We start from the raw sequence: 21642 nt of genomic DNA on the forward strand, positions 1-21642 counted from the left end.
GTTGGGGTCATAAATCGAGACTCCTTGTACTGTATTTGCATACAGTATTGCTGCATAGCCCAAAGACAACATGACCCAGCGGTGGGTACTCCTTACACGACAGTAAAAATAAAAATAAAATAAGAAGCTCGGACTTGGTGGAGGGGAGGCACTTTTGTTGACAGGTTCTCCCTCCCGCAGTGGTCGACGTCCAGACAGCCGGCGGCAGCTGTCCGTCCACCGCCGCCGAGACTAGGTAAGCGAGACGCCGTCCGCCGTGGGACCACCCCGGTGCTAGTTAGCGACGAGCTAACTGTGCAAGCTACGGAGCTAACCCGCCAGTAACAGCCTCCATTGTTGCTCGTTTCCTGACTCGACATCATGTTTGCTGCTATATAGATAAATTTATGAGATGTATCACTATAATAAATTTCCAGCCTCTATTGTGCAAGTTTAGATAAGTTAGCCGAGACGAGACAGTCGACGACGTCAATATAGACAACAGTAAGAACATCGTTTCCTGTGTTTTTCAAAATATAATCACATTTTGACGTCGCAACCATAAATGTGACATCGAAGTTCCTTTTATTTTGAAACGAAACTACATTGACTTCCGTATTTTATCTGAACAATAACGTTTAACTTAACAGATTGTTTCAGAGCAGGCTCAAGGGAACCAGCCGGAGTTAGCGGCGTTAGCTTAGCCGAATTAGCCTTCCGGCAAGTCATCTTGAAGCTGCCTGTCTGCCAGCATGCGAATAACCGCTTAACCACCGCGACACATTGCGGCACGTCTGCTGTATTCAGGAGGTCCACCCCGAGCGGAACTCTTTGCCGAGCGGAGCCATGCGACAGTGGTGTGTCCCCGCTGCGACCCGAAGCACGGAGCCACTCCCGGGGCGCCTCTGCGTGTCGCCCCCTCCACCAGGTAAGCTAGCGGTGGGCTGGGAGTTCTTGGGTCGGATCAGAAAAATGCAACTTATTGTTTCTCTATAATGATATGCAAACACACATAATTCAATGCACTGAGTTGTCTTTATTGACACTTGTAAAGGAAGTTTCAAGTTTTGATTTAATTTAAGAAACAGCGCGTTCTTATACAACAATCCTGTATCATGTTTTTAAGACTGGAAGATGTGTGAAGGCAGACTTTTTTTTTTTCCATCTGAAACTATAAATAAATAATCCTTTTAACACAAAACTAGAATGCATCATCCCGAGATTTGTTTAAACTATTTTGGTCACCTCATTGAATTCATGAGAGGTGAAAAGTATTTGATTCTCCTACGACCGCTTAGAACTTGTTACGTCTGCCTCGCAGTTCTGAAGTTCTGGGTTTGAGTCTCTGCTCCATCCTTAATTTGTGGAGTTTCATGTTCTACCTGTGCATCACTGGATTTTTTTTCCATATGATCTAGCTTCTTTCCTCATCCAAAAACATACATTAGAAAGTAGATCACCAAATGATTCCCGAGCGCGGCCCCTTATGCTTCTCACCGCTCCCTCAGGGAATGGGTCAAATGCGGAGAATGAATTTTGCCCCACTTAAATGGGTGTGACAATCAGTTGGACTTTAACTTTAGATGGATGGTTGTTAATGTAAATGTAACCACAATTAAAATTGTGCATTTTTATCGTTCTAAAAGCTTGATTTTCAATATAGCTCCTCGACAAATTTGTAGGCGTACCTAATGTTCAACAATTGTGCAGATGTCAGAATGGAGTGCTGCGGGGTGGAGCCACGCTACACCATCGAGCAGATCGACCTCCTGCAGCGTCTGCGCCTCTCCGGCATGACCAAACCTCAGATCGTCCACGCCTTGGAGTCTCTGGAGAGGCTCGACCCGGACCACCGCCCACCTCACTGTGACTCCCACCCGGCCCCTTCCAGTAACAACAACGGCATCAACGCACCCGCCTCCGCCCCGGCGCCGTCCTCTTCGTCGTCCACATCCTCTCTCTCCCTCACCTCGGCCACCACGCAGACCTCCGGGTTGGACGGCGCCGCGCTGTCCCCCAGCAATAGCTTCGAGGCCTCGCCACCTCCCCTGTACCCTACCAGCGTGGCCGTGCAGCGCTCGTTCAGTTACGACATGGTCGGGGAGGAGGAGTGGGACCTGGAGGAGAAGGTGGAGGAATACATGAGGTGAGGAAGGTCAAGCATGAATTAGCACTGGGTGAGGATGAATAGAAGAGGATAAAAGAACAGACAAAGACAGACTATTATAACATCAGGTAATGGCACTTGAGCTCCCCCGAGCTGCTGGCTGTTCTTCCACAAGTGTAGTCACGTTAATTCAGGTCAGGTGCACTGGGATAGCTGGGGTTGGGGGGGGGGACTTTTCACGGAATAAGTTAAGCAAGCCACAACCGTGCAAAAGTTCCTCTGCAGTGACATACTGTATATTGTTTGATTTAAATTTTCGCAGGAGGGATAGCAACATGGTGAAGGAGGAGATCAAAACCTTCCTCAACAACCGAAGGATCTCTCAGGCAATTGTGGGACAAGTAACAGGCAAGAAAAGACTACAATCAAATCGTCAAAGTGGAAATCTGTTCTCATCCAAATGGTCGCTCGCATGCAATCTTCATTAAACTATAAGTGTTTTAAATAACAATTTAACATTACGTAACTGTAATAGCTGGTTCAATAGAAATGCATTGCCAAGATCAACACATTTAATTTTAATGACAAATGAAAGATAATTGTCATACATTTTTTTCACAATCTAATACAGTTTCCAGGTGAAATAATAACATATAAGAAATGCCCCAAAACATTTTAAGATACTCATAGTATGACATTGTAATCATGTTTTTTTTTTTTTAATGTGTGATGCGCTGTGCCATCTTTACTCAGGCATTAGTCAGAGTTACATCTCGCAGTGGTTGCTGCAGCAGGGTCTGGAGATGAGCGACTCCAAACGCAGAGCTTTCTACCGCTGGTACCTACTGGAGAGAAATAACCCAGGTAAGGGTTCGATAAAGACAAAGAAGCTTTGCGCGATTTGAAGGGAACGGCTTGCTAACAAACTCCTGCTTCCTCCTGCATGCGGAAGATGACGCACACAGCTTTGATTTGGCTTGTCATGCCCCAAAATAGTTTACTTGACGCGCGCGTTGCTTCTTCCTCCCTTCATCTTTGCTTTCAAATCTTTACCCGCTCTCCACGAGACGCTTTGCTGTACTTCTCATGATGGAGCAACTCTGGTGCTGGTTTTCCCTCCTACACGGGCTGATACTAACAATAACAACAATGATCCTCCGCTGTGGTTTCCGATCCAACACGGCCACAGCGCTTTTGCTTCCGATTAAAGCTTCTATTCAATCGGCTGACACGGCAAAAAGAACCCGAAGCGGCGAATTCTCATTGGCTGATTGCACAACGCGGCACAATGCAAATTCCATTTGCCCAAACTGACGTCTGCAATCTTACCCTGACTGAAGGGCTGAGGTGGAGCGAAAGCCAGCACAGCGTGAGCCCCAGGGCCAGGGGAGGGGACAAGGACGGGCTGGCTGTGGGGGCGAGCGGCTGCCTCCCCAACCCCAACACCAACCTCAACCCCAACTCCAACCCCGTGTGGAGCAGGCAGAGAGAGCTGCTGATGCACTTGCTGCCGTGGTACACTGCCGCCGCCGCCACCGCAGCCCAGCCAGGTAACCCTGGATCCTCCCCCTCCTCATTGCCCTCCAATCACCAAACCCGGTCTTGCACTTGTACTGAATCACCACAGGAGACTCATGTTTTCCATACCTTGTGCAATATTGTAATATTTGTGAGGCACATCACCTCATCAAATGATTGATGAATCAATTATACAATTAGAACTGGGCTAGATCCTTTTTCTTGCTATTTGTGGAAAGACCGGCTTTTCTGTTAAGTACACTGACTTTGCCGCAGAGCACAAAACAAAGACCATAAAGGGATACTTAGATGTGTTGAGTATAAAATAACTTAAGTAAGGATTTTTCAATTCACCTATGCAGGTGCATCTCGACGTTCATTTATGTCAGTGGTTCAATTGAAGATGAAACTATACAGTCCTGCAAAGTCCACATATTTGCTGTTCTTTGCTGCCACCTTCTGGCTTCTTGGTGCTAAAGAACTGCATTGAAGTGAGTTGTGGAGCTTCATATAGACGAAAAGTATTGCTTTGCCGCCAGCTTCTAGTTGCTAAGGAGCCATGCTTAATTTAGACAAAACTATAGCCAAACAAGATATTGAAATCTGTTATATACAAATATTTTTATTGCACTTATGATATGATGTTTTTCAGATGCACTTGTACATGAAATCGAAATTGCTAATTGGATCACTCTCTTAATGGACAAATTGAATCCAGGCACAGTACGTAACAGGACTCTCTCCTACAGGTGCAACTTTATCGATGCGGTCAATGGTGAAGGAGGAACCCGACTGGCGGACGGGCATCATGGCCGACAGGCCGGCGATAGTCGGGGCGCCGCTGAGGCTGCGTCGAGGAAGCCGCTTTACCTGGAGGAAGGAGTGCCAGTCTATCATGGAAAGGTGAGGCGCGACATGGCCTGGCGCCTTGTGTGCTTTTGCTCATCTGCACCCACTTAATGCAGGGATGTGATTTTTCCGCTAATTCGCGGAATTACGCTTTTTTTATCTCCCCCCCCCCCCCCCCCAAAAAAAAAAAATTCCGATTTTTTTTTTTTTTTTTGTAGTTCATTGTGTATGCACATGACTCCGACAGATAACATCTTCTGCTATAACAAAGACATTTGTGGTATGCTCTAATATGAGTTACTTTTCATTTGGTCATGATACAATTATTTGTTCATGAAATTTGAACCCCTCAACATTATTTATGTGTTAACTTAGTAATCACATGAGTTAGATATGATGATATTCTCAGTGATAGTTTTTAAAAGCAAAGGCAGTCCAATGTTTTTGAATGTGACTGATTTTGAGTTGACTAAAACTGCCATTTTATATGGGATAGTTCAATATACATTGAAAATTTATGCTAAATTTATGAATTTATGCTGTTGTTTTGTCTATTTCTTTGTCATGTGAGTGCATTGAAAGTACTTAAAAACACGGAAAACCCATGAGCTCCGGGGGGCTTTGCCCCCCTTGTCCCCCCACCAGGGCCTAGCTGGGTGCCAGCGGCCCCCAGACCCCCGGCTAAATTTTCAGATAATTTCACTTTGGTCAAATCACATCCCTGTTAATGGCACTTTTTAAAATGACATTTATTATAAACGACATAGCACGCAGTGTTTTTTTTGCTATTCAAACATAAATGACCTTCAACCAGATCTATCCAAATTCTGAGCAGCAAATACCATACCTTGCACATTTGGGAGCATACACTTTTGTCCTGTTTTGATTTTATTAAGCAGTTTTATATTACCTCTGCTTCTCCGGAATAAACTTGTCTTCTTTCTTGGCTGGCCAGAAAGATGCTGACAAAGTGGCATTGCACACCCCCCCCCCCCCCATAAAAAAAAAAACGTCCAGTCCCACCCACTGTGCGCAATTGATTTTGTCCATTAGACGCGTGCAGTAAGTACTAGGGGCACTCACGGGAATAAGACCACACGGGGCCCTCTGCAGTGCTGATCCCAAGGAGCTGTTTTAGATCCAAGGACGGACGTGTGCGTGAATGTGTGTGCACGTAAGTGTGTGTTGTGCGTGTTCGAATCATGCAAAGATAACCCCAACGAACTAAAAGATTTGTTCCAGCCCGGTAACTTTCAAATCTCTTTGAACAGACTCTGACTTGAGTTCTTGGTTTCCTTGGCCTCACGTTTCCCCAGCATGATTTTAACGTTTCCATCGTTCTTCCAGCTTCTTTATGGAGAACCAGTACCCCGATGAGGCAAAGCGGGAGGAGATCGCTAACACCTGCAACTCCGTCATCCAGAAACCAGGTGCCAAAATGTCATGAATTTGTTACAATGCAGTCGCAAACCGATCTTTTCGATCCCACCTCCAGATGCGTCGTGAGGTAACAACTGTTTCTTACGCTCTTTTTATGTTCAGGTTGCAAGCTGTCTGAGTTTGAGCGCGTGACGGCGTTAAAGGTGTACAACTGGTTCGCGAACCGCCGCAAGGAGATGAAGCGGAGAGCCAATATCGGTGAGCGCTTGATATGAGAACGTGTAAGAAGCCTCGTCCGTAGCGCCTTCTTTTTCGTTAATTTCCCACAGTAACAGGGATGTGATTTTTCCGCTAATTCGCGGAATTCCGCTTTTTTTTTTTATCTCCCCCCAAAAAAAAAAATTCAGATTTTTTTTTTTTTTTTTTGTAGTAGTAGTAGTAGTAGTAGTAGTAGTTCATTGTGTATGCACATGACTCCGACAGATAACATCTTCTGCTATAACAAAGACATTTGTGGTATGCTCTAATATGAGTTACTTTTCATTTGGTCATGATACAATTATTTGTTCATGAAATTTGAACTCTTCAACATTATTTATGTGTTAACTTAGTAATCACATTAGTTAGATATGATGATATTCTCAGTGATAGTTTTTAAAAGCAAAGGCAGTCCAATGTTTTTGAATGTGACTGATTTTGAGTTGACTAAAACTGCCATTTTATATGGGATAGTTCGGCCCCCAGACCCCCGGCTAAATTTTCAGATAATTTCACTTTGGTCAAATCACATCCCTGCAGTAATCACGCCATTTTAAAGTTGTGTTGTTGTTACATCCAGCGTCCATCAGCCGGTCGGCTCGCCATTTCCGTGTTTAAACTTGAATTAGCTCCTCTCTGCTGTCCGTCAGCAATGAATGTCCATGCGGATACACGAAATACTGGTTCCGGCGTCTTCCAGGTCACGCAAATATATATTTTTAGAATTACTGTACAAAGTATTTTGGCGTAAATATCGACTTTAACGGGGAAATCCGACCTTAAGTCGAAGTTCAGGTTACATCGCCAGCGTAGGAACGGAACTCCGTTGTAACCTGAGGACTTCCTGCATTTACCTTCACGTATGTATAGAAGCCGCCATTTTGGAAAGCCACGGCATCGAGGTCCCGAGTCCGAGTTGCCACTCCAACGGCGAAGAGGGGGAGATGCACGAGTTCTCTGATCAGGTCAATCAACGTTTCTCAGAGCAAGTAAGTCACTGCTGAAGGTGGATTGCAAGGCACAGAAAATTATATTAAATGTCGAATTTAACGTGTTGTGGCGCTTCCTGTTGACAGGAAGAGGCATCCACCCAAAGAATGGCGGAGCAACAAGAACCTCCTGTGAGGGCCACCTCCGAGGCACTCCCCAGCCCTGCCGTACAGGCGGCCGAACAGAAAGAGAAGGATCAAAAAAGGGAAACTGTGGATGAAGAGTGACCAAAAGCTGGTGATGTCATTTGAGTTTTAATCTAAATACTTAAATAAAAAAAAAAGTGTGTGTGTGGGGGGGTGGGTGGGGGGTTTCTCTTCCTCCTCGGGGGGGCTGACGACACCGTTGGGTTCTGAAGCTCACTCGAGGTGCCTCCGATGGAAAAGAGGCTGCCATATTTATCGAAAGTTATTCTGCTTATGTTAACAGCAATATACAGTACATATATAAATATATACATAAACATATATCAATATGTAGTGCATTCCAAGGTGGTATTAACAAGCCTAAATTCCTTACAATTACCTAAAGGATACCTCACCCATTTTAATCATTTTTTTATGTTGTTTTTGTTTTTGTTTTTTTCGCCTCATGCTTTCTTTTTAATGCTGAGTGGTGATGAAGTGCCTGCAGGTCAGGTCAGAGAGACACTTTCAAAGATCTCGTCTGCATGGGTGTGTGTGTGCGTGCGTGCGTGCGTGCGTGCGTGCGTGCTTGTTGTTTTCCCCCCCCCCCCCTGTTCACTGGTGCTGACGCCCGACCTCAAAAGAGTCGATTGATCAAATCATTCGGTCAATGTTGGAATTTGCAAAGCCCTGAGGGACACCTGGAATCTCAGGAAATCCAACAATGGTGGATCAAGACAGTGAAGAAGTGCACCTGATGTGTGTGTGTGAGTGTGTGTGTGTGTGTGTGTGTGTGTGTGTAAGCTTCAAGAGATTTTCTTCATTATATCCGCGCTCACTCCAAACAGGATATTCTATTTATACATTTTTTTTATTAGTAGAACAAAGCGAGGACTATCCATCATGTCTTTGTTCAACCCGATGCTGCTCTTGTTGCTCTTCTTTTTTTTTTTTCTCTCTCTTCCTCATCTAACCTCATTTTCCAAGCCTGTAAAGCTTCTCTCCACCAAAACAAACGTCAATGTGATTGAAAATCACGACGCTGTCTTCTTCCCTCCCTATTGGTATAAGCTAAAAAGCTTTCGCTCGCATACTGCACTTCAAAAGTGAATCTCACTCTAATAGTAATAATAACGCTTGTGTACATAATAAACCCAGAAGATAATCGCGTTTGTGGGTGCTTTTCTTCAAACTAACCACATTAGCAGAAATATACTGTAGAATTGTAAAACTTGAAACATGACTAGCAGACTTCAACTGTGCGGGAGTCGCTCCCGACGTGTTCATAAAATGGACAAATGTGCTTGTAATATACCGTATTTCCTCAAATAGTGGCCGTCCCTCGGCGTCGTCCGCTTTCAGATGAAACGAAACGCCTCCCTCAAACAAATGCCTGCCTTTTCCCACCAGGGGAAAAAAAAAAAAACGGGTCGTAACTGTAAATACCTCAGATTGTACACGGACATTAAAGAGTTAACTCTTTCGCTAACCAAAACAGCAGCATCTACCAAGGCAAAAGTCTCTCAGCTAAAGAAGGACGTATGGGATTACGTTGCCATATTTCCTCAAATAAGTGGTCGTTCATCAAATAAACACTGCGCCCAATTACGCACCAGTGAGTCATCCACAAATAAGTACTTGCCTCAAATAGATGCCCTCGTTTTCTCATTTGAAAAAAAACAAAAAACGAATGGATCGTAACTGTACTTACCTCAGTTCACACATTGCTTTTGTTCACACAGTTGCTAACCAAAATGGCAACATTTTGCCAAGGCATGTAAACATAAGGCAATTCTGCAATATATGATCTTATTTCCTGAAATAGTGACCACCCATTAGACACCGTAATAAACCTCACCTCAGCTCACAGAATCTGTTGTTCACATGCAAAAAAAGTAGCCAACCGTTGAGCCCACTTGAAGTCTATTGCTAACCAAAACGGCAGCACCAAGGGACGTAAACACAAACACTCCCTCACATGAAAAATGTGGCGTCTTGCCAAGTTCCCCTTTGCAGTATTAATGGCTATTAGGGTTCCAATAAACGCTGATATTTTTGGTTGTGCATCCTGGAAGCAACAAGACTGAATAGCTTTTTGTCTCGCTTGATAATACTGATACACCAAAAATATTGAGATGTATTACTACAAAAGTGCATAGAAATCCCATCTGCAGTTGAGTAGTAGCCACTATTTGCGGAACTACAGCCCATGTTTCTTAAATCGTGTTACCTCCCCCAATGCCAAAGGTGGTCCAGGTGATGTTCATTCAGTACAACACTAGCCAACATTCTTTAAGAGGAATCCATGTGTTAGTTACAAGCCAATGGCAGCCATTGTTGTGACTGTTCATGATACAGTGTCTTGTAGCATTCATGTCTGTGGGGGTGGTGGTGGGGGGGGGGGGGGGGTGGGTGCTCCATCCTCCATCCTCCAAAGGAAACCCTCCAAAACTGAATATTATTATTATGCTCCTTGCTATCTGCTTTTATCTGACAGCAAGCAACAATAAAAGTATTGTTAACGATGGCCGCGCTGTCTTGTTTGTTGTCGGTTGATTAGTGCACGATATGAAAGTCGTCCTGGGATATCATGAGCACAAATGTTCCACTGTCTTTCTCCATACATAAACGTTCCTTTGAGGTTCTTGTTGTAAACAATGACATTTATATTACTCAATGTAAATATTATTCTATTTCTATTTTCTATACTTTTCCAATGTAATTACTTACAAGTATTTAAATGAACATTTAGTGTGTGACTAATACAGGGATGTGATTTTTCCGCTAATTCGCGGAATTCCGCTTTTTTTTATCCCCCCCCCCCCCCCCCCCAAAAAAAAATTCAGACTTTTTTTTTTTTTTTTTTTTTTTTTTTTTTTTTTTTTTTAGTAGTTCATTGTGTATGCACATGACTCCGACAGATAACATCTTCTGCTATAACAAAGACATTTGTGGTATGCTCTAATATGAGTTACTTTTCATTTGGTCATGTTACAATTATTTGTTCATGAAATTTGAACCCTTCAACATTATTTATGTGTTAACTTAGTAATCACATTAGTTAGATATGATGATATTCTCAATGATAGTTTTTAAAAGCAAAGGCAGTCCAATGTTTTTGAATGTGACTGATTTTGAGTTGACTAAAACTGCCATTTTATATGGGATAGTTCAATATACATTGAAAATTTATGCTGTTGTTTTGTCTATTTCTTTGTCATGTGAGTGCATTGAAAGTACTTAAAAACACGGACCCAGACCCCCGGCTAAATTTTCAGATAATTTCACTTTGGTCAAATCACATCCCTGCTAATACATGACAATGTGTAATGATTTACACAGATCTTAAAAACACATACACACGTGGTACAATGTACAATGTATATAGGTTAAGCAGATGGATGTACAATTGTATATACAGGGTTTAACATGATCACACCATCCTGTTTCAGTCGGGTTATTTTGTTGCTAAAAAAAAAATAAAAATTCAGACCAAAGCCGAAAATGTGCTTTGGGGCCATTTTCAGTGGCTGGAAATTATTATTATTATTTTTTTTGGGGGGGGGGTGATATTTGTACTTGGCCAGTGTCAATAAGTGTTGGCCCCGAGCCACTAGGCCATCATTAATGTTGATGCCTGCATATACAAAAAAAACAACAAAATCTACGCACCACTCTTGTTCCAACTCCCATTTTTTTTTTATAAACCGAACATAAACAAAAGGCCTGCCTATTTTGCTAAAATACAATAAAAGTGGGCAGCACGGTGGCTGACTGGTTAGCACGTCCGCCTCCCAGTGCTGGAGGACGTGAGATCGAGTCCGGGCTTCGGCCTTCCTGGGTGGAGTTTGCATGTTCTCCCCGTGCTTGCGTGGGTTTTCTCCGGGTACTCCGGTTTCCTCCCACATTCCAAAGACATGCATGGCAGGTTAATTGAACACTCCAAATTGTCCATAGGTGTGATTGTGAGTATGGTTGTTTGTCTCTGTGTGCCCTGTGATTGGCTGGCAACCAGTTCAGGGTGTACCCTGCCTACTGCCCGAAGCCAGCTGGGATAGGCTCCAGCACCCCCGCGACCCTTGTGAGGAAAAGCGGTCAAGAAAATGGATGGATGGATGGATGGACAATAAAAGTGCTCAATAACACAGATACGGACAGATTTGTGAAGAACATTTGAGATGAATAAGCTATTTGTGTATCTAGAAATTCTTACATCGTTGAGTTCATTTCATGAAAAATGGGAGCATAAGTGTTGCATTTATATTGCATAATTTGACACCGTGCCTTGTGTTTTTATTTGTATTTTTAGATTTCTATGGGACTGATGCGGAGCGAGCAGGATCATTAATTAGATTGATTATAGCTAGCCAGCTAGAAATATTTATTATATATACAGTACTGTAGTATGGCTATATTTTCGTATTGGTACATTTTGGCAACATCCGCACAAAATGTGTTTACAGTACATTAATTTGCAGTACTCCACAATAAGAGAAATTTCTGCCCGGTTCTCAGCAGCAGATGGCAGTAGTGAAGTGCTAAAGTAACCTGGGAGTGGGATAGCTGTGATTCAGTCTTAACTCTATTTTAAACATGATTCCATGATTTCTTGTGACTTCTTTATGCTCGTTTCTTCAAGCATTTTGTCAGCTCGCATGTACGTTGATGCTCTGTCACTGTTCATGGCATCAAACACCGCCTGCAGGTCAGTTGTTCAAGCTTACTAATGCCCCTAATTCATGACGCAGCCATTTCCCCAAATTCGTCCCCTTGAAATCCGCAGAAAGTGATCACCAGTCCCCCCCCCATTCGTGCGTTTGCGCTCGTTAAATTTAGTTGCGGTCGAGCAGTGGGCATGAGGCCAAATTAACCCGGGAAAATTTGGCATTTCGGAAAGTCACAATACTCTGACTACTCACATATTGATCTCATTGTAATCATACTTTTTTTTTTTTTTTAAAGTTTGTCCTCGAGGCTCATATCTGGATCTACTCCAAATGTTTGTAATCCTTTCATTAGCCATCAAATTATAATTTGAATATGAATGCAGGGCATGAATATTCATATGCATGCATGCTTAAAGGCTAAGCACTCTAATTCGTGTTTGAAGTCATCCAAGGTTGTCAGTGGCAATACTTGGTCACGCTTTAGGAGACACAAAAGGCGCTCAGTTAACATTGTTAATATTAAAGAGAACTTAGACGACTTTTTTTGTTGTCATCATTAGCAAAAGATTTCGTTTTTCTTTGTAGGCGACTCTCCTTAAATTTGGCGTGTTAACAAGGCCTGATTATGTTTTTTTTCTGAGGGCTATAATGTATGATTGAAATTATTTTAGTGTAAATATCATATTACGAGTGAGTAGTAGTTTTTAAACGTTTTTGAGCTGACAGCATGGTGGCCTAGTGGACAGCTCATCTGCCTCACAGTTGACGACTTCCTGGTTCAAATAACGGCTCGGGCTTTTTTTCTGTCTGGTCTTTTGTGAATGCTTCCTTCAATGTGGGCCCCAAAACAGACATTACTGAAGACTCTAAATCAGGGGTTCTTGAACTTTTTTTTCTCAAAGTCAGCTGGGATAAGCTCCTGTCGGAAGTCTTTTTTATCATTTGGTTTCGAATTGTATGGTGGATCTTATGAAACACTCCCCCCCCCCCCCCCCCACACACACACACACGCCAAAGGTTTCCCACCAACTGGCCTCGAGCAACTTCCAGCACATCAACTGTGTTTTCATGCGCCCATGCGACACATTCTACATCCCAAACACGCTGTGTCATCGTTAAAAAGTTACGCTTCGATCCGATTAGACGGTTGGGTTGTGGTTCGACAGCCCCCACCCCCCACCCCCCCACACACACACACACCCCCGGGCTTGATTTAAAGCAGCACGCCAAGAGAGGACGAATAATCGTTTACACTCCCTCGAGGCCCGATTCAAATGTATATTCTATTACATGCATAACCACAAAGTACACTGGCGTCAACACTTTGTTGACCTTTTACCATGTTGAGAATGTGTGAGAAACCAAATTTGAGAATTGAAACGAACATTAAGAATTGTAAACCACAACTAGACGTATAGTATATATATATAAAAAAAAAATGTCAACAATGGTGTACACGTACTAGATATGTAAAATTGCAGGAAAATGGATGGATGGAAATTACATTGTTTGAGAAATAAGCCAGTTTTGCTAGTCTATCTCTTTAAAGCGTAAGAACATTGATTATGTCATTTTGCATCATTATATATAACTTTTGTCTTTATATTGAGACAGTATAGTAAACCACAGCATCTTTTTTTTTTTTTTTTGAGACAAACATGGTTCCGCTATTGTTCATTCCCTCTTGAAGGGTGTTTTTTTTTTTTTTTCCCCTTTGCAGTAGAAAACAGAATTCATGACCTGTCACCTTTTCTGCTGACGACACAGACCATCTCACAGCCTCGGTAACTTGTTTCTTTTTCTTTTCTTTCTTTTTTTTTTCCGGTCTCTCTCTTTTAAGAAGCCTGATGACACATGTGGCATGAAAAGTATGCAATTCAATTTGTCAGCGCTTATTGCTCCACTGCTCGGCCAGCAGCGGTTTTGATTAGAGGCTTTTTCTGCTGATTTTGCCCGATTTTATTTCACTTGTTTATTTCCTACCAAACCGAGAACCGTCCTGTCCCGTCTGATTGGATTTCCCTTTTAAGTGAATGTGTCTTTTTGATACAATGAAGGCGAGGATGGCGCACAGAGATGGAGATAAAGATGGGAGGGACGGTTAAGGTTACCTTCAAACCTGCAACCATAATAGAAGGAAATTCTACTTTCTGCAATGTTTAAAAAAAAAAAAAAAAAAAAAAGGCCCCTCCTTTATAGGCATTGCCCTTACAACCCGTTTACCCTTGAAAGAGAGAGCCTAGATGAGAAATAACCTTTTTATGCCAAGTCCCTTTTTGAAAAGACAAATAAAGGGAGAGGAAGCGCAGCCACAATAGCAGACGTTGGCCTGAATCTGTCATGGTCGCATAGTCCAAAAAAGACCCCCCCCACCCCCTTTTTTTTCCCCTTCTTTTTTCTTGCCTAACGATATCTGCTCTGCACACTAGCAGGTTGAAACATTCGTTGAAAATACTCCTCAGAGGCCCCTCCTCTGAGCTTCAAGGTTTTTTTTTTTGTTTTTTTTTATACATTATCCCGCTATCCCTTCCTCCGTTCGGCACTCATAACTTTTCTCTTTGCTCTTATCTGCACAAGTGCCCAGAGCAAAATGAAAAGAACTGAAACCCAGTATGTGTTTTGAAATATCAAACCATCAGGCTTCAAATGATGAAATGCTGTATGATGTCAATGACAAAGGAACTTATTTAAACTTTATTTAAAACTCTTTTTAACAAGTCATTTAAAGCACCTTTCAATAGCTGTTTAAAAGTATAATCAAATTTGTTGAACTTTTACTTTATTTATTTAAGTATTTGCGCAAAGTTTTTGTTTTTCTTCCATGTCACCTTAGGAGCCCGTAGCTCCACCCCCGTCGTCATGGCAGCAGAGGGTGGAGTCAGCAGTGAATTTCGATAGATTGTGATTGAATTGGAATTTCCATGACATGGCACCTTGACTGGGCGAAGATCATCCACTTTCGAGACGGATTAGACCGTCTGAAATACTGTGTCAAAGCCAAAAGGTAAGCAGAGCTGCGATGAGTTTTGTTGAACGCACAGATTAACATGACTATTACTGTTAGCGTCTGACAACTGGCGCCCACTCGAACGTTCGGCAAATAATTTGGCGGCTTTGTTGATGAATTATTTTCATTCTACGAGTGAAAGTGACCGTCTGAAATACTGTGTCAAAGCCAAAAGGTAAGCAGAGCTGCAATGTGTTTTGTTGAACGCACAGATTAACATTACTATTACTGTTAGCGTCTGACAACTGGCGCCCACTTGAACGTTCGGCAAATAATTTGGCGGCTTTGGTGATGAATTATTTTCATTCTACGAGTGAAAGTGACCGTCTGAAATACTGTGTCAAAGCCAAAAGGTAAGCAGAGCTGCGATGAGTTTTGTTGAACGCACAGATTAACATGACTATTACTGTTAGCGTCTGACAACTGGCGCCCACTTGAACGTTCGGCAAATAATTTGGCGGCTTTGGTGATGAATTATTTTCATTCTACGAAAAAAGTGACCGTCTGAAATAATGTGTCAAAGCCAAAAGGTAAGCAGAGCTGCAATGCGTTTTGTTGAACGCACAGATTAACATTACTATTACTGTTAGCGTCTGACAACTGGCGCCCACTTGAACGTTCGGCAAATAATTTGGCGGCTTTGGTGATGAATTATTTTCATTCTACGAGTGAAAGTGACCGTCTGAAATACTGTGTCAAAGCCAAAAGGTAAGCAGAGCTGCAATAGGTTTTGTTGAACGCACAGATTAACATTACTATTACTGTTAGCGTCTGACAACTGGCGCACACTTGAACGTTCGGCAAATAATTTGGCGGCTTTGGTGATGAATTATTTTCATTCTACGAGTGAAAGTGACCGTCTGAAATACTGTGTCAAAGCCAAAAGGTAAGCAGAGCTGCAATGAGTTTTGTTTAACGCACAGATTAACATTACTATTACTATTACTGTTAGCGTCTGACAACTGGCGCCCACTTGAACGTTCGGCAAATAATTTGGCGGCTTTGGTGATGAATTATTTTCATTCCACGAGTGAAAGTGACCGTCTGAAATACTGTGTCAAAGCCAAAAGGTAAGCAAAGCTGCAATGAGTTTTGTTGAACGCACAGATTAACATTACTATTACTGTTAGCGTCTGACAACTGGCGCCCACTTGAACGTTCGGCAAATAATTTGGCGGCTTTGGTGATGAATTATTTTCATTCTACGAGTGAAAGTGACCGTCTGAAATACTGTGTCAAAGCCAAAAGGTAAGCAGAGCTGCAATAGGTTTTGTTGAACGCACAGATTAACATTACTATTACTGTTAGCGCCCCACAACTGGCACCCACTTGAACGTTCGGCAAATAATTTGGCGGCTTTGGTGATGAATTATTTTCATTCTACGAGTGAAAGTGACCGTCTGAAATACTGTGTCAAAGCCAAAAGGTAAGCAGAGCTGCAATAGGTTTTGTTGAACGCACAGATTAACATTACTATTACTGTTAGCGTCTGACAACTGGCGCACACTTGAACGTTCGGCAAATAATTTGGCGGCTTTGGTGATGAATTATTTTCATTCTACGAGTGAAAGTGACCGTCTGAAATACTGTGTCAAAGCCAAAAGGTAAGCAGAGCTGCAATGGGTTTTGTTGAACGCACAGATTAACATTACTATTACTGTTAGCGTCTGACAACTGGCACCCACTTGAACGTTCGGCAAATAATTTGGCGGCTTTGGTGATGAATTATTTTTATTCTACGAGTGAAAGTGCAATATGTGTTTCTGTATGTACTCGCAACTCAAAAAATATATATATTATGACTAGGGTGTATGTACAACCCAAATGCAATACACTGAACCACAGGGATAGTTGGAATTCGCTTTTACTACTTTTAATAAATGCTCCAAGTCCAGCAGCGACGGGTGAGTAGAAGAGCACTTAAGTTAAACAGCCATGGGGTCAGGCAAACGTGCTAAGGCAGAGCCCGTGTATATAGGCAAGAATACTCAGGAGATTCCTGGGAAAATAAAAAGATGGGAAGGTCATGGTCAGACAGGGTCAGCATTGGAAGACGAAACAGAAGAAAAAATATACATCATATACCCTGTTTCTACTCTCTCTCTCTCTCTCTCTCTCTCTCTCTCTCTCTCTTTATTATTATTATTATTTATTTTTATTACAGTTAAAGAAACGGACAGATCCGTGTTGAAATTCATGCAAGATTGCACTTTTTTTTTTTTTTGGTGCAGAGATTAACCATGACATGCTGCGTCATCTCATTAGAACCACTCTCAGCAGAATATGGCTTCCTTTTATTTTTGGTCTTCGGTCTTTTTATGCCCCTCTCTCGTCACGTCGCCGTCCTCCTGCCCGACCTTGAATTATTCTAATTAAGCTCATTACCGTGCGACTTTAGAGACATTCCTGTAGCAAAGCCAGCACTGTTAAAAGCAGAGCGACCTTGGAGGCGGTCGGGCAAGGATGACAGTGCTTTGTTGGTGTGTGTGGGGGGAAGGAAGGATGGAGGGGAACAAGGGGGCGGAGGAGGGGGGGGTCGCGGTGTGAGACGGTTTGTCTCCTACTCAGGTAATTAATAAGCTTATTAACTCCTCGGCTCATCATCATAATCAGAACTGCAGGCGGGGAGAGAGCTGGAGTGGTGAATTGTCTCATTGCAATCAAATTGGAGAAGACCGCACACAGAGGTGAATGTGCTGAGTTTCTGATGGCTGAGGAAGAAGTGCGCTCGGAGGAAAATTGTTTTGAGTTGCTAACTAACCGTGTCCTGCCGTGGTGTTAAAAAGAAAAACTGTGACTTCAGCAAAAAAAAAAAAAATAATAATCTCATGCATGACAGCGCACCATCCCGCGCTTTTTTAACTCTTTGACTGCCAAAAACGTTAAATAACGTTTAGTAAAATCCTATGGAGGAGTGCCAAAGACGTTAAAAGACGTTTTTTTTTTTCAAAACAGAGGTGAAACTAACCATTTTCTATTGTTGATTACTGAAAAACGGAATAAGGTAGAAACAAACTTTTTTTTTTCCTGATGAAAGATGAGAGTCCAATCTTTCATTTGGTAGTATGTGTGTTTCCATAGTCCAAACACATAATTTTCTGTGGACCTTGAAAGATCAGTCAAAAATGCTTAAATCGGCTGGCACCCACAGCATCCCTTTTCTGAAAACGTCTGGCAGTCAAAGAGTTAAGCTTAAAATGCTATGGGTATGAAGGAAGAAATTCCCATGGGATGGCCTGTATCATCCCCTGATCCTAACCCTATTGAGAATGCAGTATTCTTAACCTTGTGCAACAATGGTGCATAGGAAATTGGTTTTAAACTATTGTCACCATTGGACGTACTTTTTCCTATTGTTGCTTATTTGTAACCCACTTTTTTTTTTTTAAGCTAATCGCTAGATACGTTGCTAGCTAGCTAGCTAGCTAGCTAGATGGATGGATTAAATAGCCAGATAGATGCATCGGGAAAAAAATGGATCACTACTTTAATGTGTTGCGCCCAAAATCAAATGTGCACATTGTTTGGCAATGTCAATTAATCCACACATTTCCAGCTCACAATGAAAAGAACTTGCTGCAGGTAACACATGTTTCTTTGAGCTCGGAGGCAGCCCCATTTCAAATGCAGACCTTCAGCCACTCAAGGCCGGCATCACGCCTCATCAGAGCTAGTGTCAGGATTCAGGTGCTGTTCCATTCCAGAGGCCTCAACTTGTCTTTGCCTACGGCATGTGTGTGGATGTTTTTTTTTTTTTTTCTCCCCTTTCACCAAGTTTGTTTCCACAGGGCTTTGTGTGCGTATGCTTACTAGGACTCAAAGGCCAAAGTAGACAAATTGGAGCTGGCACTTGGAGAAAGGACCCTGTAACCTGGACGTGAGTGGGAGACAGCCAGTCTGATTATCCGCGACGACGGGGGAGAAGAGGTGGCTTTCCTGATTGGTTAAAAGACAAAAACTCCTCAGAGATTTTGATTGATGGCCTTTTTTTTTTTGTAGGTAAATGTTTACCTTCACAAAGATGACTAGAAATGTACTGTCACCACATTGTATCCCACCGGACATCATTAAATTCATGTTTTTATTCTCATTGCTAAATATAAGAAATGAAATCCCCCCCCCCCTTTCTGAGAACACAGCATATGTGTGCTTATATATGAGACATATTAGTTTCACAGCTTTACACTTGCCACACAGCGCAGTAAAGATAAAGAGGACATTACACGGTTGAGAATCAAGGACAATGTGATGCCGAATCGTTGCTGAAAAGCTGAGTCGGAGCTATTGTTCTTAAATGAACAGGAAAATGGAATTACGGATTGCTGTGGACATGCTACGGAACGACAAGGTGAGAAATGGAATATGTGATGAGCGCAAAAAAAGGTTTCAAGATGAAGGGTAATGAGACGTGTTTCTTGTTGGAATTTGCTTTTTATAGCATATTTTCTATAGGTATATATCATTTTAGTGTCATTAAAAAAAAAATGCAACAGGGGATGAGTCACAGCAGTATTTTTGTAAACGCATCAAATTTTATTGTATGGTGGAAAGCAGAGATAGAAAAAACATGACGTGGCTTCCATAAAAACTGATATCCAGCTTTGAATGCCTTAATGCTTTTCTAATTACGAAGGCTTTTCAATTAAAAAAAAAAAAAATAGATTTTTTGTTATCATTTGACGACGCTATGCTTTTCTTCAAAAGAGAGGCACGGACAGACAATTTTCACGGCCATGTGCATTTTTTCTTCTAATCTGAACAATATGACTAATGTGGATAATAACTGGTCCATAAAATGTATCTTTGAGCAAAATTACATTATAGGGACAATATTATGTAAACTGGACTCTTTAATTCCTTGTATTATATGTGTCTGTAGTGCCACTGAGTGTGAAATTACACATTTCCCAAAACGTCTATGAGTGCAATCCAATCTAAATTTTGCCCGATTGTGACGTTTTACAAAATAATGTTTGTGCACCGAGTGCACCACCACCAGTCGTAGCTACTTCTCTGACTATGGAAAAATGTATGCTACCAGCTTCTTTCTTGGGCGTACATCTGCATCTTTGAGCTGCAAAAATTCACTATAGTATATCCACTAAAAGTATAAGAATATATCTGGGTTGTCGTCGTTGACAACGAGGCACTCTAAAGTTGCAATGCCAGCCCGAATCCCCACACTGGCTTGTCAAGTCCGATTTTTTTAAAACAACTTTTCCTTCATTCCCGCTCTTTGGCTTCTCCCACTGCGGCGTGCATGCACTCATGGCTGACAACGTGGCACTCTAAAGCAGCATTAAATAATTCGACATAATTCTCAGTCTTTGCACATTTTCAGCAATTATCTTCTAAATTCACTTTTAAGGGGGCTTTAAATGATCTGATAATACCACCATTGTGAAAATACGTAGACAAACAAAATAAAATAAGACTTGTTTTGATTAATAACCTTGCATGTGTACCTTTATTCTTCACAGCCTCTTTACATTTTGCTTACTGATGTGGTCAAATGCAAACTGCCTTCTGAGCTATTTCCCTGAGGTGAGCACGACTATAAAAAGCTAACGAGCTACAGGGTATTATGTGAGGATATATATAATATATAATATATATGTATCTATAAACCCCTTATTGGCTTTTCATTTGGGCCCAATGAACGTGGCTGTGCATAATAAATCACTTGTGAATATCTTTAGAGGGGGGAAGAGTCCGTGCAGCATCTCGCTTGTTTACTTGACATAAATGTTATGACGCGGCACATAAACACAACACACGCACACTCACGCGACAACAAACTCATCAAATGCAGGTGCGTGTTGAGATGCATCATCAACTCAATAATCACGACAGCAGCAAAAAGCCATTTGCAGGAAGGCAAAGTGTGTTTTGGGAGGTGCGAGGAAGAAATGGAGCTTGTGGTAGCCATGCTGGCGGTGTCGGTGTTGTAGAGCTAAGTGAGTGTGACAGCTGTGAATGCTTTCATGAGAGAGAGAAAAAAAAAATGGTTTCTGTGGCCTTGTATTGATGCTTTGACCCTCGCGGTGAACCTGAACATCTCTCTTGGCTAAACGACATACCGGATGTATTAAAGGAGACTTTGTCATTATTTTGTATTGTGAGTGATGTCTAACGCTGCAAAAAAAAAAAAAAAACGACTAAAGCCTATTACTAACATTAATAGGGCAGAGTAAAGCTTTTTTTTGTTTTTGGGCCGATGGATGTTTGGATAGATTGCGTAGCTCCCGCAAACTCAGGTTTGAAGGGAGGCCTTCTCCGGACTGCATGTTCAATAGGGTTTTGATCAGGTCTCTTCAGAATGGTCCAATGTTTTGTTCTTAGTCATATATTTTGATGATTTCTGATACTATGAAATGTGTTTAGCTACAGAGCGCCTTGACAGGAACGCTGTATAAATTCCAGACAGCATTGCGCAATGGCGTAATGAAATGGAACGTAAATAACTCACTAAATTTAATTTTCTTTCAGTTCATTTTCCTCACTTTCAGTAGCTTCTCGGTCTTTTCGTGGACAGAGGTCCGCGGCATAGAAACCATTTTAACGCCCTCGACTGCCCTTTACGGACTCCTTCTGCTTCAGTATAAAACATGAAAGGACCACCCACGCTCGCATTGCTTCACCGAGTTGACTCCACCTCACTCGTGCTTGGCAAAAGGACAAACTCGCAAAGGCCTTCACTGTAAGGATAAACTTTGTGAAGTTGTGCTCTAAAGGCGAGTCGAGAGTCCTCAAAGGTAATTC

General features: G+C 42.1%; 1 protein-coding gene across 4 annotated transcripts; it reads left to right on the forward strand.

Annotated features, from left to right (window-relative positions):
* The first annotated feature begins 4 nt into the window (after positions 1-4).
* LOC144037683 (homeobox-containing protein 1) lies at positions 5-9733 on the forward strand. 4 transcript variants are annotated; one of them, XM_077549342.1, is made up of 12 exons: positions 5-81; positions 181-235; positions 787-907; positions 1690-2125; positions 2409-2494; positions 2840-2950; positions 3427-3636; positions 4354-4507; positions 5801-5883; positions 5996-6091; positions 6962-7080; positions 7168-9733. In XM_077549342.1, the coding sequence occupies exons 3-12, from the start codon at positions 826-828 to the stop codon at positions 7306-7308; spliced, it is 1518 nt and encodes a 505-aa protein (XP_077405468.1). In that variant the 5' UTR covers positions 5-81; positions 181-235; positions 787-825; the 3' UTR covers positions 7309-9733. The 4 variants fall into 4 exon arrangements, with proteins under 4 accessions (XP_077405468.1, XP_077405469.1, XP_077405470.1 ...); XM_077549343.1 differs by lacking the exon at positions 5-81 and having other exon boundaries at positions 90-235; positions 6965-7080; XM_077549344.1 differs by lacking the exons at positions 5-81; positions 3427-3636 and having other exon boundaries at positions 90-235.
* The last annotated feature ends 11909 nt before the right edge of the window (positions 9734-21642 follow it).

Source organism: Vanacampus margaritifer, chromosome 17 (genome assembly GCF_051991255.1).
Source record: "Vanacampus margaritifer isolate UIUO_Vmar chromosome 17, RoL_Vmar_1.0, whole genome shotgun sequence".
Lineage (NCBI taxonomy): Eukaryota > Metazoa > Chordata > Actinopteri > Syngnathiformes > Syngnathidae > Vanacampus > Vanacampus margaritifer.